Source organism: Pistacia vera, unplaced genomic scaffold (assembly GCF_008641045.1).
Source record: "Pistacia vera cultivar Batoury unplaced genomic scaffold, PisVer_v2 Contig1145, whole genome shotgun sequence".
Classification (NCBI taxonomy): domain Eukaryota; kingdom Viridiplantae; phylum Streptophyta; class Magnoliopsida; order Sapindales; family Anacardiaceae; genus Pistacia; species Pistacia vera.
The window spans coordinates 21652-41690 of record NW_022195188.1 but is presented as its reverse complement, the minus strand read 5'-3'; the positions used below and the strand labels follow the sequence as shown (position 1 = coordinate 41690).

At 36.7% G+C, this 20039-nt stretch overlaps 1 protein-coding gene and 2 pseudogenes across 2 annotated transcripts; all 3 read right to left on the bottom strand.

Annotated features, from left to right (window-relative positions):
* Positions 1–117: 117 nt before the first annotated feature.
* Positions 118–2983, bottom strand: LOC116145898 (GABA transporter 1-like). Of its 2 annotated transcripts, XM_031431342.1 has the most exons (7): positions 2673–2979; positions 2325–2555; positions 2136–2233; positions 1680–1866; positions 1478–1608; positions 1074–1307; positions 123–790 (listed from the first exon to the last, which is right to left on the bottom strand). In XM_031431342.1, the coding sequence occupies exons 1-7, from the start codon at positions 2785–2787 to the stop codon at positions 410–412; spliced, it is 1377 nt and encodes a 458-aa protein (XP_031287202.1). In that variant the 5' UTR covers positions 2788–2979; the 3' UTR covers positions 123–409. The 2 variants fall into 2 exon arrangements, with proteins under 2 accessions (XP_031287193.1, XP_031287202.1); XM_031431333.1 differs by having other exon boundaries at positions 118–790; positions 2325–2983.
* A 760-nt stretch (positions 2984–3743) lies between these two features.
* Positions 3744–5989, bottom strand: LOC116145955 (annotated as a pseudogene).
* A 520-nt stretch (positions 5990–6509) lies between these two features.
* On the bottom strand, positions 6510–18677 carry LOC116145762 (annotated as a pseudogene).
* Positions 18678–20039: the final 1362 nt, after the last annotated feature.

Genomic DNA, 20039 nt, shown 5'->3' with positions numbered 1-20039 from the left:
TTCTTTTATAATTCATGATTACTAAGATATGAGACTCAACTTTGTCACAGTTAATATATTTACTTTTGGTCAGTAGCTGTCATTTTCATCAATTGAAGAAGCACATAAGGTTTACATAATTGAAGTATCTATAGGTATTGTTCAAAAAATGCTTTAAAGTATCCTATAGAGAGCAACTTTCTGCAAATCCACTTTCTATAAAAGCCTCACCAAATTAATATTTGGGTCTATTGTCAAAATGAGGTTTCATGTGGTGATGTCTCGTACACTCTTCTCTCCTTTTTCTTGCTATGAAGCTGCTCATTTTAGTACCTTATTAAGAATTTCTTGTGTGTAATGTACGCATACTTGGCAAGGTGAATAGTTTCATTCTGGCCACAATAATCAGTACATAGTATTATCGTTGGTATTACATATTAGCAAATAAATTGTACATCTTAGCGTCAAGAACTATTTGTCGAACTGATGCTACTGCCCCTACTGCCACCAATCCTGAGGATACTACTGCTATTAATGTGTTTCCCCAAAATATTATGCTTTGTTTGGATGGCTTGAAAGTCACATTGTAGAAAACCATAGGCAATATGAAATCTAGAGGTATGCATCCAAATGCTCCAAAAAGTGCCATGATGTCTCCAAAGAAAGGTAACATTGCGGCAATAAATGTGGCACTGATCACTGAAAGTGACCGGAATATTAGTCGTGGTATGACGTTGCGAATGGAGAATTGATCCATCTTCGGATTTGCAAACCATTTTTCAAACACTTCATTTGTTGGTTGCAAGTAAATCTGCAATAAACAATATATTATCATATTGCAACCCGAAATATTGCTCAAGTTTGGGCCTGGCTGGCTCATTTCAGTTTATGGAAGAAGTTAACTTGACTCAACCATGGTAGAAGCAATATTATTTTGCCAAATCAAAGGTATTAACAAAAATAATGCTAGGTTGGAGAATAGAAAACATTGCAGTGCTATTTATCTTTGAAGTTCCATTCTTTCTTGATTCCTTGTGTGTGATTTTGGACAGATCATTAGAATAATTACCAAAGCTATAATGGGCAGCTCTTACCACAGTGATGGCAGCTAGTTGCATAAGAGTGAAGATGTTGGTCATCAGAAGAAACCAAGTGGGCAGCAATGGCTTTCCATCACCCATAAAATTGGTAAGGATTGTTGGTAGAGATTGATTACCAAATGTCCAGTACCCAGAGATGGCGACACTGAAATATGTGATGACTATGACAGTGTAACAGATGCATAAGCCTTTGAACATCTTGCCCTTCACTGGAGGTGCTATAGTTGCCTGTGAAAGTTCAGGATTTTATGCTATTAGCTATCTTAAATCACCTTATATTATTGAACCAGATTAGTACTTCAGTTAAATTTGTTGACAGTTAGATTCATTTGAAAATTAAGATAGTAAAGACAAGTATACATGTTCTCATTACGAGAAGAAGGAAGTGAAGGAAAAACCTGTATTTCAGGTATAATTCCACTTGCATATGTGGTAGCGATGATTGAAATACCATTGAAAGCACCAAAAATGTGATTTACTTGAGATCCATTCATTGAATAGTCTCTAGCAGGCGCATTCTTTGAATTTCCTGAGAGATAAGAATTGTATGCATAAAACACATTGTTGCATGTAACTTCTGTCTTGTGATTTTCTGCTTACCAATATATATGGAACCAGCAACAACGCAGGCGCTGTAAAGCAGACAGAGGACTAAGGAGACAAGGTTAATGTGCCTCAGTGAGTGGAAAGATGGCATTTGTGCTAGAATTAGCGGCACAGCTGAGAAAATGACTATGAATTGGTACAGCTGCATTGTTCCTTTTGGCTGATAGAGCAAGTAAATGAACTGCAGAAATGTAAATTGAAGAATAAATAAAGTAAACAAAACTCATAATTCTTACTTCTTTATACTTTATATTGAATATATTCTAGCTTTTTCTTCCAACAAACCACCATAGAATTCCACTAATCAAAATCATTGAATATCAGTATGATGTTAGAGCATTGAACATTTTAAGGTAATTTCATACTTGTTTTTCAGTGTTTGATTGATATAAAACTGCTTTTTAAAATAAAAAAATTACATGAATATTCCCATATGAGACACTAACTGACCTTGATGCTCTGCCCTCCAAGCAGGGTACAAGAAATTACAGCACCATAGCATATTGCAAACTGAAGTGGTGCTACCAAAAATTTGCTCCATCCAGGTCCTGGCAAGTTACATATTTGGTTACTTTCCCTTCTGTCAATTAAATATGTTCCATAGATTCTGAAAAGTGTGTTCAAATATCACAGACTAACCTAAAATGTCCCTGGCCATGTCCCTGAAACGAAGCTGGCGTTTTCCGAGTTGAGCGTGGTGCTCCAAAACCACAGAGAGAAGATTATAGGAATAGAAAGTCACCAGGGCCGCAAGAGTCACAGTTAAAACTCCAGGAACCCAGCCAAGCAAGGCCAGAGTAAAGGGAAGACTGAAAATCACAGGACCAACAATTGATGTTGTCAAATGGTATCCACAGTGCAGCCATGATCCTGCAGCCAAATTACACCCACTTTTAGAAAAGAACACAATACGCATTCTGATAAAGATAATTTTTCTGTCATATTTCTTCTGAAGTTTCACAAAATTTAAGCTAATACTATGCCTACCTTTCGACTTGAGGACGAACAAAGCTCCAGCATCAAGCTCTTTTGGAGTATCGATGATGCCTGTTTCTTTATCCGCGGTTGATATATTCAGGGAGCCTGGAACCAAAGTTCCCATCTTTTCTCTTTGCAATTCACTGACAGTTCTGTGAACAAAGTATCTTAGCAACGAGAAATTAGTATTTGGGTCCTGGAGATTATATGCAGAACCCAATTTGCAGGTTTGGTCAAGTCAACTGGTCACATTCGCCTGCTAAATATTAGGATAAATCATGCAATATTCAAGCTTAAAATCAAACTCTACAGCAAATTTTGGATGTTATTTTCATTGTCAATAATTTTATAATTGTTGAAAACCGCATTGAACTTTTCCTCAGGAGAGTGCAACGTGCAAGGAAAATCCAATGGCGAAACGAATATTTTACTCTTAAAATATTCATAAACTTTTCAACTGTTTGAACCTTTAAGCAATCTATAGTCAAATTTATCTGCTTTACTTTGTGACGTATATTAAGTGGGGTGTCTCTATCATGTGATTCTTTTAATTTTTTTTTTTGAATCATTTACTCAGATACTATACTTCATATTTTGTCAAATGTTAAAAAACAATGAATCCAAATATTTTCTTCCTTTGTTTTTGGCTTGTAGCTATCCATCCCCATCACTTTAAGAAGCACATGTAACGTTGTGAAGAAGAATAAAAGAAGGGGGATATTTTTTATTATCAATAAAAATGCTGAAGATTCCAAGGATCTTCTTTGGGAGATATTTTAAGAAAAATCAATGAGCCTGTCTCTTTCTCTCTTTCATATGTGAAACTAGAAATGACAATTTCATACTTATAGATGATTTTATCAACTGTTACCATTTTGAGAGTGTTGTGATGATTAGTTATGTTAATAAGAAAATTAATAATGGTTGTTGCTTAAGTTTACATGATCTTTGATGGGTATTCTTCTGCGTCGAGGTTGCAATTTTTTTTTTCCGAATAAACGACATATGTTTCTTAATTATAAGTTTCTTGACTAGCATGTACTCATTTTGCAGAACAACATAAATGATCTATTTTAGCCTCTACAAGTTAGCGAACAAGCTGTAAGTTTTGGCATCAACAACCATCTGCCTGATTGATGATATTGCCCCAAGAACTGCCAAAGCTGAAAAGATTATAGCAATCAATGTGTTACACCAGAAAATCAGGCTGTGTTTGGGGGGCTTGAAGGTCACATTGTAGAAGACCATTGGCAAAATGAAGTCCAGAGGCAGGCATCCAAATGCTCCAATTACTGCATTTATGTGTCCGAAGAACGGAAACATTGCAGCAAGAGTTATGGCTGTGGCTACTGATAATGATCAAAAAACCAATCGAGGTATAACGTTGCGAACGGAGAATTGATCAAGCCTTGGGTCAGCGAACTTTCGTTCAAGCACTTCATTTGTCAGCTGCAAGTTTACCTGCACCAAGTTTTTCAGCCTAGTCAAAACAACATATACTACAAATAATGAGACAATTATTTATTTGCAGGCTTATTATTTCAAATAGTCCCCATGTTCTTGGAATGAAGCTCTTATTTTTTGATAGGTTTCTGAAAAGCTCTATATGAGGATACCGATTGCCATTGATTTCGCAAATTTTTCTGAGGTAAATGTGTGTGGAAAGACATCATTAAATGAACAAGAAATTTGCCAAAACTACCGAGTAAAAAAAGACTCACCACACAAACAGCTGATAGTTGCAAGAGGGCAAAAACATTGGTCATCAAGAGAACACAAGTGGGCAACAGAGGCTTTTCATTAACCATAAAATTTGCTAAAACAGTTCCCTGAGATTGATTGCCAAATGCCCAATACCCAGAGATTGCAACACTGAAAAAAGTTGAGATGACCACAGCATAACTCTAACATAATCTTTTAAACATTTTACCCTTCACTGGAGGTGCTATAGTTACCTGCCAAAAAAAAAAAAAAAAAGAAAAAAAAATGGCTTTAAGCTTATAGTACTTTCTCAAAATAACTATTATAGTTGAAAATGCAAATCTGATTCCTAAGGTTTCTTTCCTTCCCCTTAAATTTTCCCATCACCAAATAATAAGGTCAGTGGCAATAAACCTGTATTTCCGGAAAAATGCCATTCCCATATGTTTTAGCAATAATTGCAATAGCATTGAAGGATCCGAAGACACGATTTTGTGCACTTCCCTTTATTGAATAGTTCGTGTTGGGCGCATTCTTGGAGTACCCTGTTAGAGAATAACTCTTTAGTAGTTAATGTATAAAAATCGATTAAAAGCAGAACACTCCTAAATTTACTGTTTCTTACCAATGTATATAGCACCAGCTGTGGCACAAGCACTATAGGCAAGACAAAGGATCAAAGAAACCAGATTTATATGTCTGAGGGAGTGGAAGGATGGAATTTGAACCAATACGAGCATCAAAATGCCAAAAATCATGACAAATTGGTAGAGCTGCATTGTTCCTTTAGGTCTAGATAGCAAGTATATAAACTGCAAAACAAGAAGACAAGTTTGAAGATAAATGAAAAACTTATACCTTCAAATAATTTTCGGTTCACTTGGATAGTTTTCACATCAAGTTAAGGAGCATATCTAATATTCTGAAAGATCATAAGATAAAGAAGAAAATAGTGAGACTGACCTTTAGGCTCTGCCCTCCAAGAAGAGCTAAAGCAACAACTGCTCCATAGCATAGGCCAAATTGAATTGGACCTACAAAGTATTTGCCCCATTCTGGTCCTGTTGAATTAGACTATGAATACTCAATCAACAAATTTTTTATTATTTGAAAATTTTCTCCTATGTTAATGTGGACTATTAGAACATTTGATAAAAGAAATATCATCACAAACCTAGAATATCTCTAGCCATGTCACGAAATCGAAGCTGGTGCTGTCCAAGCTGTGCATGATGCTCCAAAGCCAATGACAGAAGATTGTAGGAATAAAATGTAACAAAAGCTGACAGGATCAAACACAATATGCCTGCATACCGACCCATCAAAGACAAAGCAAAGGGAAAACTCAAAAGTGCTGGAGCTACAATTGTTGTTGTCATGTGGTATCTGCAATGCAACCATGACCCTGTAACATCAATTATCCTTTCCCCATACTAGATAAACTTACTGATTTGTGTCTCTATTACACAACTTGAAATGATAAAATCATTTTCCGATCCATTAATATACTAAACTCGTGATTTAAGCACAAATAAAGCTCCTGCATCAACCTCTTTCGGAGGATCAAAGACCTCTTCTTTGCAAGTTGTTGATACATTCATGGAAGTTGGAACTGCAGTTGCCATCTCTAGCTCTTACACTTGCTCACACAGGTGGACTAAAGATATAAACAAATTAACTGTTTCCAGCAATCAGAGTCTCCTATATCTTATCAAAAATGTTCAAGTGGGTCCTGTAGTTAAAAAACATTCCTGAAATCAAAAGTTTTATATCGATGCATCAAAACAATTTTGGATCATGAGATTCAAGTTGCTCAAGGACTCTAAATCTTTCTTTATATATGTCATCCTGTCAGCTTTCACTGACCATAAAAAAGTTTCTGGCGAGTTCTGTATTTTCTAAGTACTCAATAGCGTGCAAGGCTCAAGATATATTATAAAGTAGTCAGGATAAAAAGGTTGAGTGACTTTCTTCAACAACCTTTGAAATCTGTTTTGGACTATTCTGAGAAATTACATTATACAGAAAAAGTCCAGTCAAGATACACATATTTTACTAAGGATTCTTATGAAAGTCAAATTTGTCCTATATTTTGTATCTTATACAGAACTTTAAATGGATAAAATACTAATATTAGAAGCTGCAGACTATTATTATTCTTACTAATTTTCGCTTTTTGACAAGGAGGCTACAGAATTTTATGAATTGCTCCACATACTTTTTGCTGTGATTTTCATTGTTCATACATATTATACTTTTGAAATTTTCTAGCGTAGTCATTCCTGATTAATGTAAATACTGGTTATCGTTACACGTTAGCGAATAAGCTGTAGGTGTTGGCATCAAGGATCATCTGCCGAATAGAAGATATTGTCCCACCGCTGCCAACAATGTAAAGATGACAACTCAATGTGTTTCCCCAGAAAATTAGTGTCTGCTGGAGGGCTTAAAAGTGACATTGTAGAAGACCATTGGCAGAACAAAGTCAGGGGTATGAATCCAAATGCTCCAAGTATTGCATTGAGTCTCCGAAAAGGGAAACATTGCGCAACATTTGTCGCGACCACCACATAACGATCGGAAAACAACCTTGGTACTACATTGCGAATGGCGAATTGTTCAATCTTTGCATCTACAAATTTCTTTTCAAATGCTTCATTTGTTGGCTGCAAGTAAACCTGCAGACCAAAATCATTATATCTGGCTCATCTATCATATTGATATTCCATTGGGACATGGCAGGGAATGAGACAGGTCTTACCATGAAACAGCACCACTTGGAGGATCGTAAAAGCATTGTCATCAAGAGAACCCAAGTGGGCAACAGAGGCTCATCGTTCACTATAAAATTCTGAAGAACTATTCCCGGGCCTGATTATTCCCAATGCCCAAATCCAGAAATCGCAACACTGAAAAATGTGGAGACCACAACAGCATAACCACACTAATCCCTTGAGCATTTTCCCCTTTACTGGTGGTGCTATAGTTTGCCTGGAACAACGAAAAATTCGGAAACTTGTTTCATTTGAAACAACTGCTAGCCGTGTTTTAATTACTACTGCAGAAAATCAACATTCAAGTTATAAGGAACCTGTATTTCAGGAATATTTCCATTCCCATATGTGGTAGCGATGATCAAAATAGCATAAAGGATCCAAAGACTCGATTCTGTGCTCCTCCCTTAATAGATAGTCCTTCGCAGGCCGCTTTTTGGATTCTTCCTGCAGAGAATCATAGTTAGTTAAATGAAATGGTTTTAGGACAAAGCTACTTGTTATTTCAGAATTTATTGTCCTTCCTTACCTATGTATATGGAACCAGCTGTGGCACATGCACTATACTCTAGAGAAAGGTTAGAGAAACCAGATTGATATGCCTCAGGTTGTGGAAGGATGGAATTTGTCCCAAAATTAGCATTAGGATTCCAAAAATTACAACAAATTGGTAGAGCTGCATTGTTCTGCTTGAGGTAGAGAGCAAGTAAATACTCTGCCAAAACAAAAGAACGTTTTGATTAAAAAAAACGCAGAAAATTATTTTCTGACACAAGAAGAATAACAATGACCTTGAGACTTTGCCCCCCAGAAAATACAAGCGATAACCGCGCCATAGCAGACGCCAAATTGAATTGGACCCACAAAGTATCTACCCCATCCAGGCCCTAAAAATCAGACCAAGAACTCATATCAGCACCTTAAATTTTGCATAAACAGGAAACTTGGAAGTTTAGATGATGATGATGAAGTGTTATTATAAAACTACAATATCTTCATTCAATAGTATTAACTTCACTTCCCCACCTAGAATTCTGTCGCCATGTCGCGAAAGCGAAGCTGGCGCTGTCCGAGCTGTGCATGGTGCTCCAAAACAAGTGACAAGAGGTTATAAGAATAGAATGTTCCCAGAGCTAACAGAGTCAGGCTGAACACCAGAAACCACCCATCAAAGACATGCCAAGGGAAGACTTAAGAGCTGAGCTACAATTGATTGTGTCAATGATATCCACAGTGCAGCCATGACCCTGCAGCCATAATAAATTTAGAACAAAGAGTGCAGGAAGGACCACATAAAATAATCATAACAACATTTTTTTTCTTCTCTTTTAACCTCTGGATTTAAGCACAAAAGTGCTCCAGCATCAAGTTTTTTTGGAAGGTGTCCTCTTCATCCTTCGCTGCCGTAGATGTATTCATTGAATTGGGGAGGATGGTTCCCATATCTCTTTTCAAACCTTTTAATGGATATACAAGACATTCAAATTCTATGGATGGATGAGTAGTATAATTTAATGAATTCTCGTATGATTTGATTGTATGAATGAAATTTAAGTGTTTCATGTAGAGTTATAATAAGGACAGAAGAAGAAAGCAACCTCAGCGCCTAAAGTAGTAGAGAACTATTCAATGTCGTGCAAGAGTTTGATTAAATAAAGCAAACTGCTTTGGACTACTGTAGAAATAGTATCATGAATTTTAGCATGTTACCGAAGTCAACTGGTCATTTAATGGGTAATCATATATGTGGTGACGTGGCTCCTGATTTGCCACTTGGATGCAGCTTAAGTTTTTTCAGTCAAACTTTCTATGCACGTCGTTTTTGACCAACCTAATGACTTATCTAATTAGGTCTTCTCATTTTCACGCAGCCTCCTTTCCTCTCTCTTTTTTGTTTGGTTCGACAGCCTGTTGGAGGAGGACAGCTCCTCACCTTGAAGAAAGTTCTAGAACTGATCCAGCAAGCTTTCGGTTTTGGAGAATCAAGGACAGATGGCTGATGATCCAGGAGTAAAGCTTGCGTATTTAACACTAGCTGGTCCAGAAAGAAAGGGCAAAGTTTGGGCTAGAGATTTAGGGTTTTACGAATCGGTGTGTCCTTCCTTGTTTGATGTTTTACCTTATGTTTTGATGAAAGCTTAATCACTGTACATTCTTAATTGATAATAAAATCCCTAGTTGAGCCTTGGAGAGTGGATGTAGGCTGTAAACCAAACCACTATAATTTTGCTGTTGTTGTTCTCTACTTGTTTATTTTATCTGTCATGAGTTTGATTGTTGATTTGTTACTAAGTTTTCACCACAAAGTATAGGTTTTCATAACCCTAGAAACTTAACAAATTGGCATCAGAGCTTGATTGAAGGTCCAATTAGGGTTTCTCTGTTCTTTAGTCGTTTTTAGGATTTCCTTAAACTGATCTCTTTCCTATTACTGAATGTTTTTCGGATCTATAAGAAAGACATGTCGACTAAATTTGAGCTTGAAAAGTTTATAGGTGAAAACGATTTTGGCTTGTGGAAAATGAAGATGGAGGCAGTATTGGTTAAAGAGGGTTTGGCGTTGGCTCTGAAAGGAGAGACGAGCTACTTGATACATTAACCACCACAGAAAAACAAGACATGCTGAACAAGGCCAAAAGTTCTCTAATTCTTGGCTTGGTGACAAAGTACTTCGGGAAGTCAAGAAAGAGAATATTCTACAAAGAATGGAGCAGGTTAGACTCACTTTATCAGTCTAAGACTGTGCCTAATAGGTTATTTCTAAAACAGAGTTTGTTTGGGTTTAAGATGGATGAACAAAAGTCACAAAAGACAAAAATGAGTTTCTTAAGATATACAAGATTTAGAGAGTATATCTATTGAAATAGGTGATAAAGATCAAGCTGTAATCTTGTTAAACCTATCTAAAACTTATTCAAATTTTGTAGAGACTTTGAAATATGCAGGCAGACTCTGAAATATGAAGAAGTATTAGAAGCTATCTCAGCTAAAGATACAGAAAATAGAATTAGGGATAAGAATGTGAGTGATGGTGAGGGTCTTGTAGTAAGAGGAAATCTGAAAAGAAGAACTGGAAAAAGGGGGGGCAGAATAGACATAGGTCTAAGTCCAAACCTGGGAAATGAAGTGTTTCTTCTGTCATAAGGAGGGTCACCTTAGGAGAGACTGTCCTGAAGAAAAAAAAAGAAATATGAGAAAGAGGATGATGGAGGCAGTGCAGGGGTAGTATCAGAAGGTTATGGAGTTCAGAGGTCCTAGTTATTTCAGAGGGCAGTACTAGGGATTAGTGGATCTTAGACATTGGTTGCACCTATCATATGACACCTAATAGAGTGGTTTAGCTCTTTCAACCTTTAGATGGTGGGAAAGTAATGATGGGAAACAATGTTGTCTGTCTGTCATATCAAGGAATAGGATATGTTAAGCTGAAACTCCATAGTGATTAACTAAGACACTTACTGATGTTAGGTATACCCTGACTTAAACGAACCTTATCTCTCTTGGAACTTTAACTCTATAGGTCTGAATTATAAGACTGTTAATGAGAGTCTTAGTGTCTTAAGGGTCTTTGGTTATTATGAAGGTTGAAAAAAGAAATGGGCTGTATGTGTTGAAAGGTAGGACTGATAGTGGGGAGGCTAATATTGGGGCAACTGAGGAACTAGATAAGACTACCTTGTGGCATAGAAGGCTTGCCCATGTTAGTGAAAAGGGCTTAGTGAACTCAGTAACAAAAACCTACTAGGTGGGGATAAAATAGGGAATCTGAACTTTTGTGAACATTGTGTATTTGGGAAAATGTGCAGGGTAAAGTTTGGGACTGGACAACACTATTCAAGCTCACCACTTGAGTATGTGCACTCTGATTTATGGGACCATCTAAGCATTATTCACTTGGAGGGTTAGGTATTTCTTTAGTATTGTAGATGACTACTCTAGGCATGTTTGATTTATTTTCTTAAAACTAAGGATGAGACCTTTTCTAGTATTAAGGAATGGAAAACCATGGTTGAAAAGCAAAGTGGAAAGAAACTGAAAAAGCTAAGAACGATAATGGTTTGGAATTCATTAATGAGGAGTTCAATAACTACTGTAGAATTAATGGGGTAGTTAGACATAGACAGTGAGACACACTCCACAACAATGGACTCTGTGAAAGGATGAATAAGACTATTTTAGAAAGGGTAAGAAGTATCCTGTCATGTTCCAAACTTCCGTCAAGTTCTGAGTAGAAGCAGCCCATACTGCAGTCTACTTGATAAACAGAACACCCTCATCAACTATAGGTTTTAGAGTCCCACTTGAAAGGTGGACTGTCATCCGGTAAACCTTGAAAACCTTGAGATTTTTGGATGTCTAGCCTATGTCCATTCTAAGGATGAAAAGTTAAAACCTAGAGCCACTAAATGCATTTTCTTAGGAATCCAGATGGGGTTAAAGGTTACAAGTTCTGGAATTTAGAAACTAAGAAATGTTTTGTGAGTAGAGATGCCATATTCAGAGAAAATACCCTACATGCTTAGGAAACAAACCTGATGAATTTAGAACTCTTATTCAGAGCGAGACACCTAAACTAGAAGTGACGACTCCAGTTTTAGCCCAAGTTTGAATCAAGGTGGAGTTGAGGAGTTAGACACTCATGAGGAAGAACCAATTGGTGATCATGAAGTAGGACAGAATACCCAGGGGTAGATACTTCAAACTTGACTGATATCAATTATCAAGAGATAGAATTAGGAAATAATCAGACCTCCAAGTAGACTAGGATATGCAGATCTGGTGGCTTATGCTCTTCAGTGGAGGAAGAGATGAATGTGAACCTAAGACATTCCAAGAAGCAGTTTCTGGATTTGAAAAATTGGAATGGAAGAAAGCCATTAAGAAGAATTTGATTCCTTTATGAAGAATCATACATGGGCTTTAGTTGATAAACCAGACTGTAGGGTGGTAAAAATGTAAATGGATTTTCAAAAAGAAACCAGGTTTAAAAACTCAAGATGCACCCTAGGTACAAGGCTAGGTTAGTAGCAAAAGGTTCACACAGTAGAGGGGGTTGACTATAATGAAATTTTTTCCCCCGTAGTCAAGCATACATCTATTGGGTCCTGATTTCTCTTGTAGTTCAATTCAATCTGGAATTAGAACAACTTGATGTGAAGACAGCCTTCTTGTATGGGGATTGGAAGAAAGTATTCTAATGAGCAGCCTGAAGGTTACAACAGTGCTACAGGTAAAGTTTGTCATTTAAAAAATCTTTGTATGGTTTGAAACAGTCACCACGACAGTGGTATAAGAAATTTGATTCTTTTATGCTAGAAATAGGGTTTAATAGATGTAACTTTGACAGCTATTTTACTATAAAAGAATCTCAGAACTGACACACATTTTTTTACTGTTGTATGTGGATGATATGCTTGTGGCATGCCATGATAAATCTGAGTTGTGTCGATTGAAGAAGCTGTTGAACACCAAGTTTGAAATGAAAGAGCTGGGTCAGGCTCAGAAAATTCTTGGTGTTTCTTTGTCAGAAATAGAGCTGCTGAAAGTCTAAAGTTAGTCCAACAAGACTACACTGAGAAAATTCTGAAGAAATTCAACATGCTAGATGCTAAATCTGTTCAGACTCCTCTCGTGCTCACCTAAAGCTTTCACATGAGCAGAGTCCACAAACTGAAATTGATAACTTGAAATGCAGGGATACCTTATGCTAGTGCATTGGGGAGCCTAATGTACTTGATGGTTTGTTCAAGACCAGATTTAGGTTTGTTGTAAGTTTGGTTAGTAGGTTCATGAGCAATCCAGGAAGGACTCACTGGATGACTCTTAAATGGATTATGAGATACTTACAAGGAACCAAATCAATAGGAATGTTTTTAAGAAAAACCATAGTTGTGATGAGTGTGTTGAGGGTTCTGTTGATGCATTATGCAGGGATTTAGACAAAGAAAGTCTACATCTGGGTTTGTTTTTACTTTACGGGAAACACTGTCAGTTGGAAATCAAAATTACAGCATATGGTAACTCTGTCTTCAACTGAATCAGAGTATGTTGCATTGACTGAGGTAGCAGAAGGCCATCTAGTTGAAAGGTCTGATCAGTGAGCTAGGGATTGAGCAATAGACAGTGAAGATAATAGTGACAGTCAGAGTGCAATCCACCTTTGTAAAAACCAAGTTTTCCATGAAAGAACCAAACACATTGATGTCCGTCTTCATTTCATTAGGGAAATGATCGAAAGAGGAGAAATTGAGATTGAGAAAATTGATGGATCTCATAATCCTGCCGACATGTTCACCAATCTATCCCATTTGAGAAGCACAGGCTCTGTATGAGTCTCTTCAAGTTCAAGAGTGAACTGGTAAAAAATTTCCAAGGCCACATGGAAGGGTGACAAATCAAGAAGCCAAGGTGGAGAATTGTGGTGATGTGGCTCCTGATTTGCCACGGTGGAGTCAACTTAAGTTTTTTCAGTCAAACTTTCCTATGCGACGTCTTTTTGACCAACCTAATGATTATCTAATTAGGTCTCTCATTTTCCCGCAGCCTCCTTTCCTCTCTCATTTCTGTTTGGTTCGACAGCCTGTTTGGAGCGACAGCTCCTCACCTTGAAGAAAGTTCTAGAACTGATCCAGCAAGCTTTCGATTTTGGAGAATCAAGGACAGATGGCTGATGATCCAGGAGTAAAGCTTGCGTATTAAACACATGCTGGTCCAGAAAGAAAGGGCAGAGTTTGGGCTGAGAGATTTAGGGTTTTACGATCGGTGTGTTCCTTCCTTTTTTGATGTTTTACTTATGTTCTGATGAAAGCTTTATCATTGTACATTATTGATATAATAAAATCCCTAGTGTGAGCCTTGGAGAGTGGATGTAGGCTGTAAAGCCAAACCACTATAATTTTGCTTGTCTTGTTCTCTACTTGTTTCTATTTATCTGTCATGAGTCTGATTGTTGATTTGTTACTAAGTTTTACCACAAAGTATAGGTTTTCATAAACCCTAGAAACTTAACAATATAGATATTTAATGTAATTCAAAGCTTGGAGATAGAATGAGGGAATCCATTTTGGGGTGATTGGAAGAAATATTTGTTTGTTTCATTGGGTGATTAGCTTAGGTGGGTGTAAGGGTGTTCGGTTCCGGGTACCCTGTATTTTTTGAAGGAACCGGAACCAGAACCAAAACCGACAGTTTCTTGAAATTTGGAACCGAAACCAGAACCGACGGTTCTAGTTCCTAGGTACCCAAAACCGGAACCTGAACAACAGTTCCAGTTCCAATTCTGGGTACCTGTAAATTTTATTACCCCCCAAAAGTTTTTAAAATGGCAAAAAAAACCTTAAAAACTTACAATCCTTGGCACTTGTTAACAAAATAAAATTACAAATTATAATTCAAAATTCAAAATTACAAACTCCATTACCTTGTAAAGGTAGATTCTCAAAAGTCAAACTAACTTATTTAATGTTATGAAATATAAATATAAATGTAATCACATTACTTTTTCACAAAAGTTTTTATTAACCCCCTTACTCTTTAATTTTATTTTTATTGTCTGGTTCCCGGTTCAGGTTTCAAAAATTTGAACCGGAACCTACCCGTTACGGCCGGTTCCGGGTAGGAATCAGACCAAACCCGGTACCCATCGGTTCCGGTTTCAATCGGTTCTTTTGAACACCCCTAGGTGGGTGTGTATGTTATGATGAATATATATATTATGTATCCCATGATGCATGGTTCATACACGGGGAAATTCTTGTGCTAAGTTGGACCCAAAATTGATGCATCAAGAGTACCATTGGTGAGCCATCATTTAACCAAAAAAAGACAATTTATTGTAGTGAACCTCCACCATTTACCTCGTGGTCGAGGTAACTTGAGACGGTGAAAGTGGCAGGATGTGATGGCTATAAATACCTCCTATCCCTTTCATTCTCTACATCCAAAATTTTTGAGGGATTAACAATATCAATCACATATTTCAATTCTCTCACTTTGTCTTTGTTATTTACTTTACCTTCTTGAGTTATTACTAAGTAACATCACTAAATCACAACACGTTATCAACACGAAGAGCTTAACAAGTGTAATGTTGTACCCTTATTGAAAGTACGTACTCCGATCCTACATGTGTTCTTTAATCTATGTTTCCACCTTTATGGCTAGATTTATTATTATTATTAAATTTCACCTCAATGGTCAGATTTATTTATTATTGTAAATTCCGCCTCTATGGTCGAATCAATTTATATTGTTAAATTTCGCTTCTATGATAGATAATTTTTATTGTTGAATACAGCCTTCATAGTTGGATCTGTTTATTCTTGTTGAATACAACTTTATAGCTGGTCTGCTTTTATTATATTTCGATAACCAACGTATAATTGTGCTTCCATCTATATATGATAAATGAACTTGAAGTTCCATAAATGAAATTGTTTTAGATCTTGAAGTTCTAAATACTGATTAAAACATGAAGTTTGTAAAACAGAGACAAAAATGGACTTGAAGTTCCATATCATGAAGATGAAGTTCTGTAAACATCTTTCTAATGTAAAAAAAAATTAAGGATAGACTTCGAAACCAAGACATCGATATCCACTAATGGTAGAGGCATTTGTATGTAAATAGTGCAACAATGCACACCATCTTTCGGGATAGAAAATGTTTCTTAGGTTTGACCTTTACTAAGGCTAAAATGAATACCATATTAGGATCTGCAAACATAATTGAGGGCTCCGAAATAACCACTCTTGTTACCAAGCAGAACTAAATTAAGTATCCATGATGCTTTATACTCTTGCAAATCTAGAAGAAATTTGTTAGTTTCAAAGATATACAACTCAATGGATACCACATTGAAACTTTAAGTAAAAAGGATGGAGAGTTTCCATGCATCACTACTAATATTTCACGCCAAAAGCATGTATTGGAGAAACTCCCTACCTTCTCAATAGGGTATATTACACATACCTGAAGAATGTTGAAATCTATGTAGTCATGAACCAGAAGTTCACTATTCCTGAACTTTTAAAATTGGCACAATCGTCTTGGTCACCCAGGATCTACTATGATGTGTAGGATCATAGAAAACTCACATGGGCACCTATTAAAAAACTTGAAGATTATGTCACCTAATGAGAGTGCTTGTATTCAATGTTTTAATACTCAACCTGCTCCTTGACCCTGTCAAAAGGCCGGTCTCGGTTTAATCAGTCTGCCAACAGCCAACCGAGAATGCGTATGGTTAAGATCTGTCATCCATCATATTGAAAATACATACAAATTGCCACGTAACTCAAATACTCCCACAATTATAAATGAAGACAATGCAACGTATTGTTCAATTAGGGGAGGATATATCAAAGGAGACAGAACCAAGCATATTCACTGAAGTTCTTTTATACTAACAAATTCCAGTAAAATCAAGAGATTGATGTTAAACAAATATGCTCTAGTGATAATCTTGCAAATTGATTCACTAAGGCCTTATTGAAATCAACATTTGAAAAGTTAGTATTGGCATTGGTATGCGGCGGCTCAATAAGTTACTAAATTAATTTTACCATTCTGAAGGGGAGCATTGATCAAGAGGTGCATCGATTAGGGGGACTTTTAGAAAGGTTTATTATACTGGACATATGTGCACTGTACTCTGTACTCTTTTTTCCTTGACCAGATTTGTTGACAAGGTTTTTAATGAGACAGTATGAAGCAAATCCAACTTTATAATGTTACAATTTCACTATAAAGTTATATTTCTTTACTTAGGTTTTTTACCAGGGTTTTTCTTGAGTAACGTTAAATACAATTCTTGTAATTGGTAGATGTCCAAGGGGGAGTATTGTAGATAGTGAATCTCTACCATTTACCTAGTGGTGAGGTAACTTAAGAGAGGGGCGAGGGTATTGAAGAACACTGAAGGTCATAGTTCAAATGACGACATGTGTACCTTTAAGACATTTGGTGAGTATAATTAAAAAGAGTTAATAAGGAGAAAATTTAACTCCCCCGACATCCTAAGTTTCCATTTAACAAAATGGCCATGAAAATCTTTTAGATTTTTTTTCAGTTAAAAAATATGACGTGTCACACTTAAGGTAATTAAAGCAGCAAAAAGGATTAAGGTGAAAAGATTTAAACATTTGTGGGTTAGAGTATAATAAGAGAAGTTGATTTAAAATTTGAAAGGCAAAACACATTTCTCTTAGCTTCTCTTTCTCAAACAGGATTCAAACACCTTCCTCCTCTCGTTTTGTCTTCCAATTTTCTGCAATTTCTCAATTTCTTTACTCTTTGCATTTTTGTCATTCCTTGCCATTCTCAGAAATAAACCTGTATTTCCAAAAATGCCATTCCCATATGTTTTAGCAATAATTGCAATAACATGAAGGATCCGAAGACACGATTTTGTGCACTTCCCTTATTGAGTAGTTCGTGGTTGGCGCATTCTTGGAGTACCCTGTTAGAGAATAACTCTTTAGTAGTTAATGTATAAAAATTGATTAAAAGCAGAACACTCCTAAATTTACTGTTTCTTACCAATGTATATAGCACCAGCTGTGGCACAAGCACTATAGGCAAGACAAAGGATCAAAGAGACCAGATTTATATGTCTGAGGGAGTGGAAGGATGGAATTTGAACCAATACGAGCATCAAAATGCCGAAAATCATGACAAATTGGTAGAGTTGCATTGTTCCCTTAGGTTTAGATAGCAAGTATATAAACTGCAAAACAAGAAGACAAGTTTGAAGATAAATGAAAAACTTATACCTTCTAATAATTTTTGGTTCCCTTCGATAGTTTTCTCATCAAGTTAAGGAGCATATCTAATATTCTGAAAGATCATAAGATAAAGAAGAAAATAGTGAGACTGACCTGTAGGCTCTGCCCTCCAAGAAGAGTTAAAGCAACAACTGCTCCACATCATAGGCCAAATTGAATTGGACCTACAAAGTATTTGCCCCATTCTGGTCCTTTTGAATTAGACTATGAATACTTAATCAACAAAATTTTTATTATTTGAAAATTTTCTCCATGTTAATGTGGACTATTAGAATATTTTGATAAAAGAAATATCATCACAAACCTAGAATTTCTCTAGCCATGTCGCGAAATCAAAGCTGGCGCTGTCCAAGTTATGCATGATGCTCCAAAACCAATGACAGAAGATTGTAGGAATAAAATGTAACAAAAGCTGACAGGATTAAACACAATATGCCTGCATACCAACCCATCAAAGACAAAGCAAAGGGAAGACTCAAAAGTGCTGGAGCTACAGTTGTCGTTGTCATGTGGTATCCGCAATGTAACCATGACCCTGTAACATCAATTATCCTTTCCCCATAATTAGATAAACTTACTGATTTTTGTCTCTATTGCACAACTTGAAATGATAAAATCATTTTCCGATCATTAAGCTACTAACCTCATGATTTAAGCACAAATAAAGCTCCTGCATCAAGCTCTTTCGAAGGATCAAAGACCTCTTCTTTGCAAGTTGTTGATACATTCATGGACGTTGGAACTGCAGTTGCCATCTCTAGCTCTTACACTTTCTCACACAGGTGGACTAAAGATATAAACAAATTAACTGTTTCCAGCAATCAAAGTCTCCTATATCTTATCAAAAATGTTCAAATGGGTCCTGTAGTTAGAAAACATTCCTGAAATCAAAAGTTTTATATCGATGCATCAAAACAATTTTGGATCATGAATATTCATGTTGCTCAAGGACTTTAAATCTTTCTTTATATATGTCATCCTATCAGCTTTCACTAACCATAAAAAAGTTTCTGGCGAGTCTTGTATTTTCTAAGTACTCAATAGCGTGCAAGGCTCAAGATATATTATAAAAATAGTCAGGATAAAAAGGTTGATTTACTTTCTTCAACAACCTTTGAAATCTGTTTTGGACTATTATGAGAAATTACATTTGTTGATGTTTGATTTTGACACCAACTAATCGCATTTGGGAAATGCTGAACTGATTAAGAAGACACACGTGTATATAGGGATATTGAGTTGAATAAGAGATGAAGAACAATGTTTAAAGTTGTTCGGATGCTTAAACAAGTGAATCTTGCGTTCATTGATATTGTATTAATATGTAAGATCAGGTTGTGTCTAGCAAGCTGATTTATAGCTTTGAGAGTACAAGAGACAGAGAGGGGGAGAGAGAGAGAATTTGCTATTCTAGAGTGAAATTAGCTAATCCCACAAATGGGAGAGGAGGATCCCTCTATTTATAGTGGGATGAATTGAGGTAATGATTACTAAATTTGTGAGTGGGTCAGATTGCCGTGTAAATCTTTCTTTGTGTCTCGTTGCTCACCTACTCGAGTGATTTCCTCGACTTGTGCAGGGATTGGACACGTGGAACGTCTCCAGCCTTTCGCCAATCTAGCACACACCCACTCCACTGGCAGGAGCATACCACTCACGTCAGCATGCGATGTGGCTGCGTCTGAATGGCTGTAGAACCTACTTAGGCTTTGACCGCCCATGCTGACAAGGCTCGACGTCAGCCCTACTTTTCCAGGCCTAACAGAAGTCCTCTAGTTTTTAAGGTTTGAGGATCGAACCTTGAGAACTACATAATTATGCCTTGATTTGATGCGCGTTGAATGGACACTGGTCAATCCAGCCTAGTTGCAAAGAGGCCGCGGAAACATTCCCATGCAGGCGACCTAAAATGATCTTTCTTGAGGTCTGCGACCTGTTCTAGATCTTATTCAGTGCCATAACGATGATTCTGGTCTTCGACCGAGGTTCTCGACCTGTTTACACTTGGCGAATTTTTTGTTGAAAGCAAATTCATGTCGCTTCGCAACTGACATGCGACGAGGGCAAAGAGTTACGTCGCTTCGCGACTAACACGACAAAGAGTGTTTAATGTAACG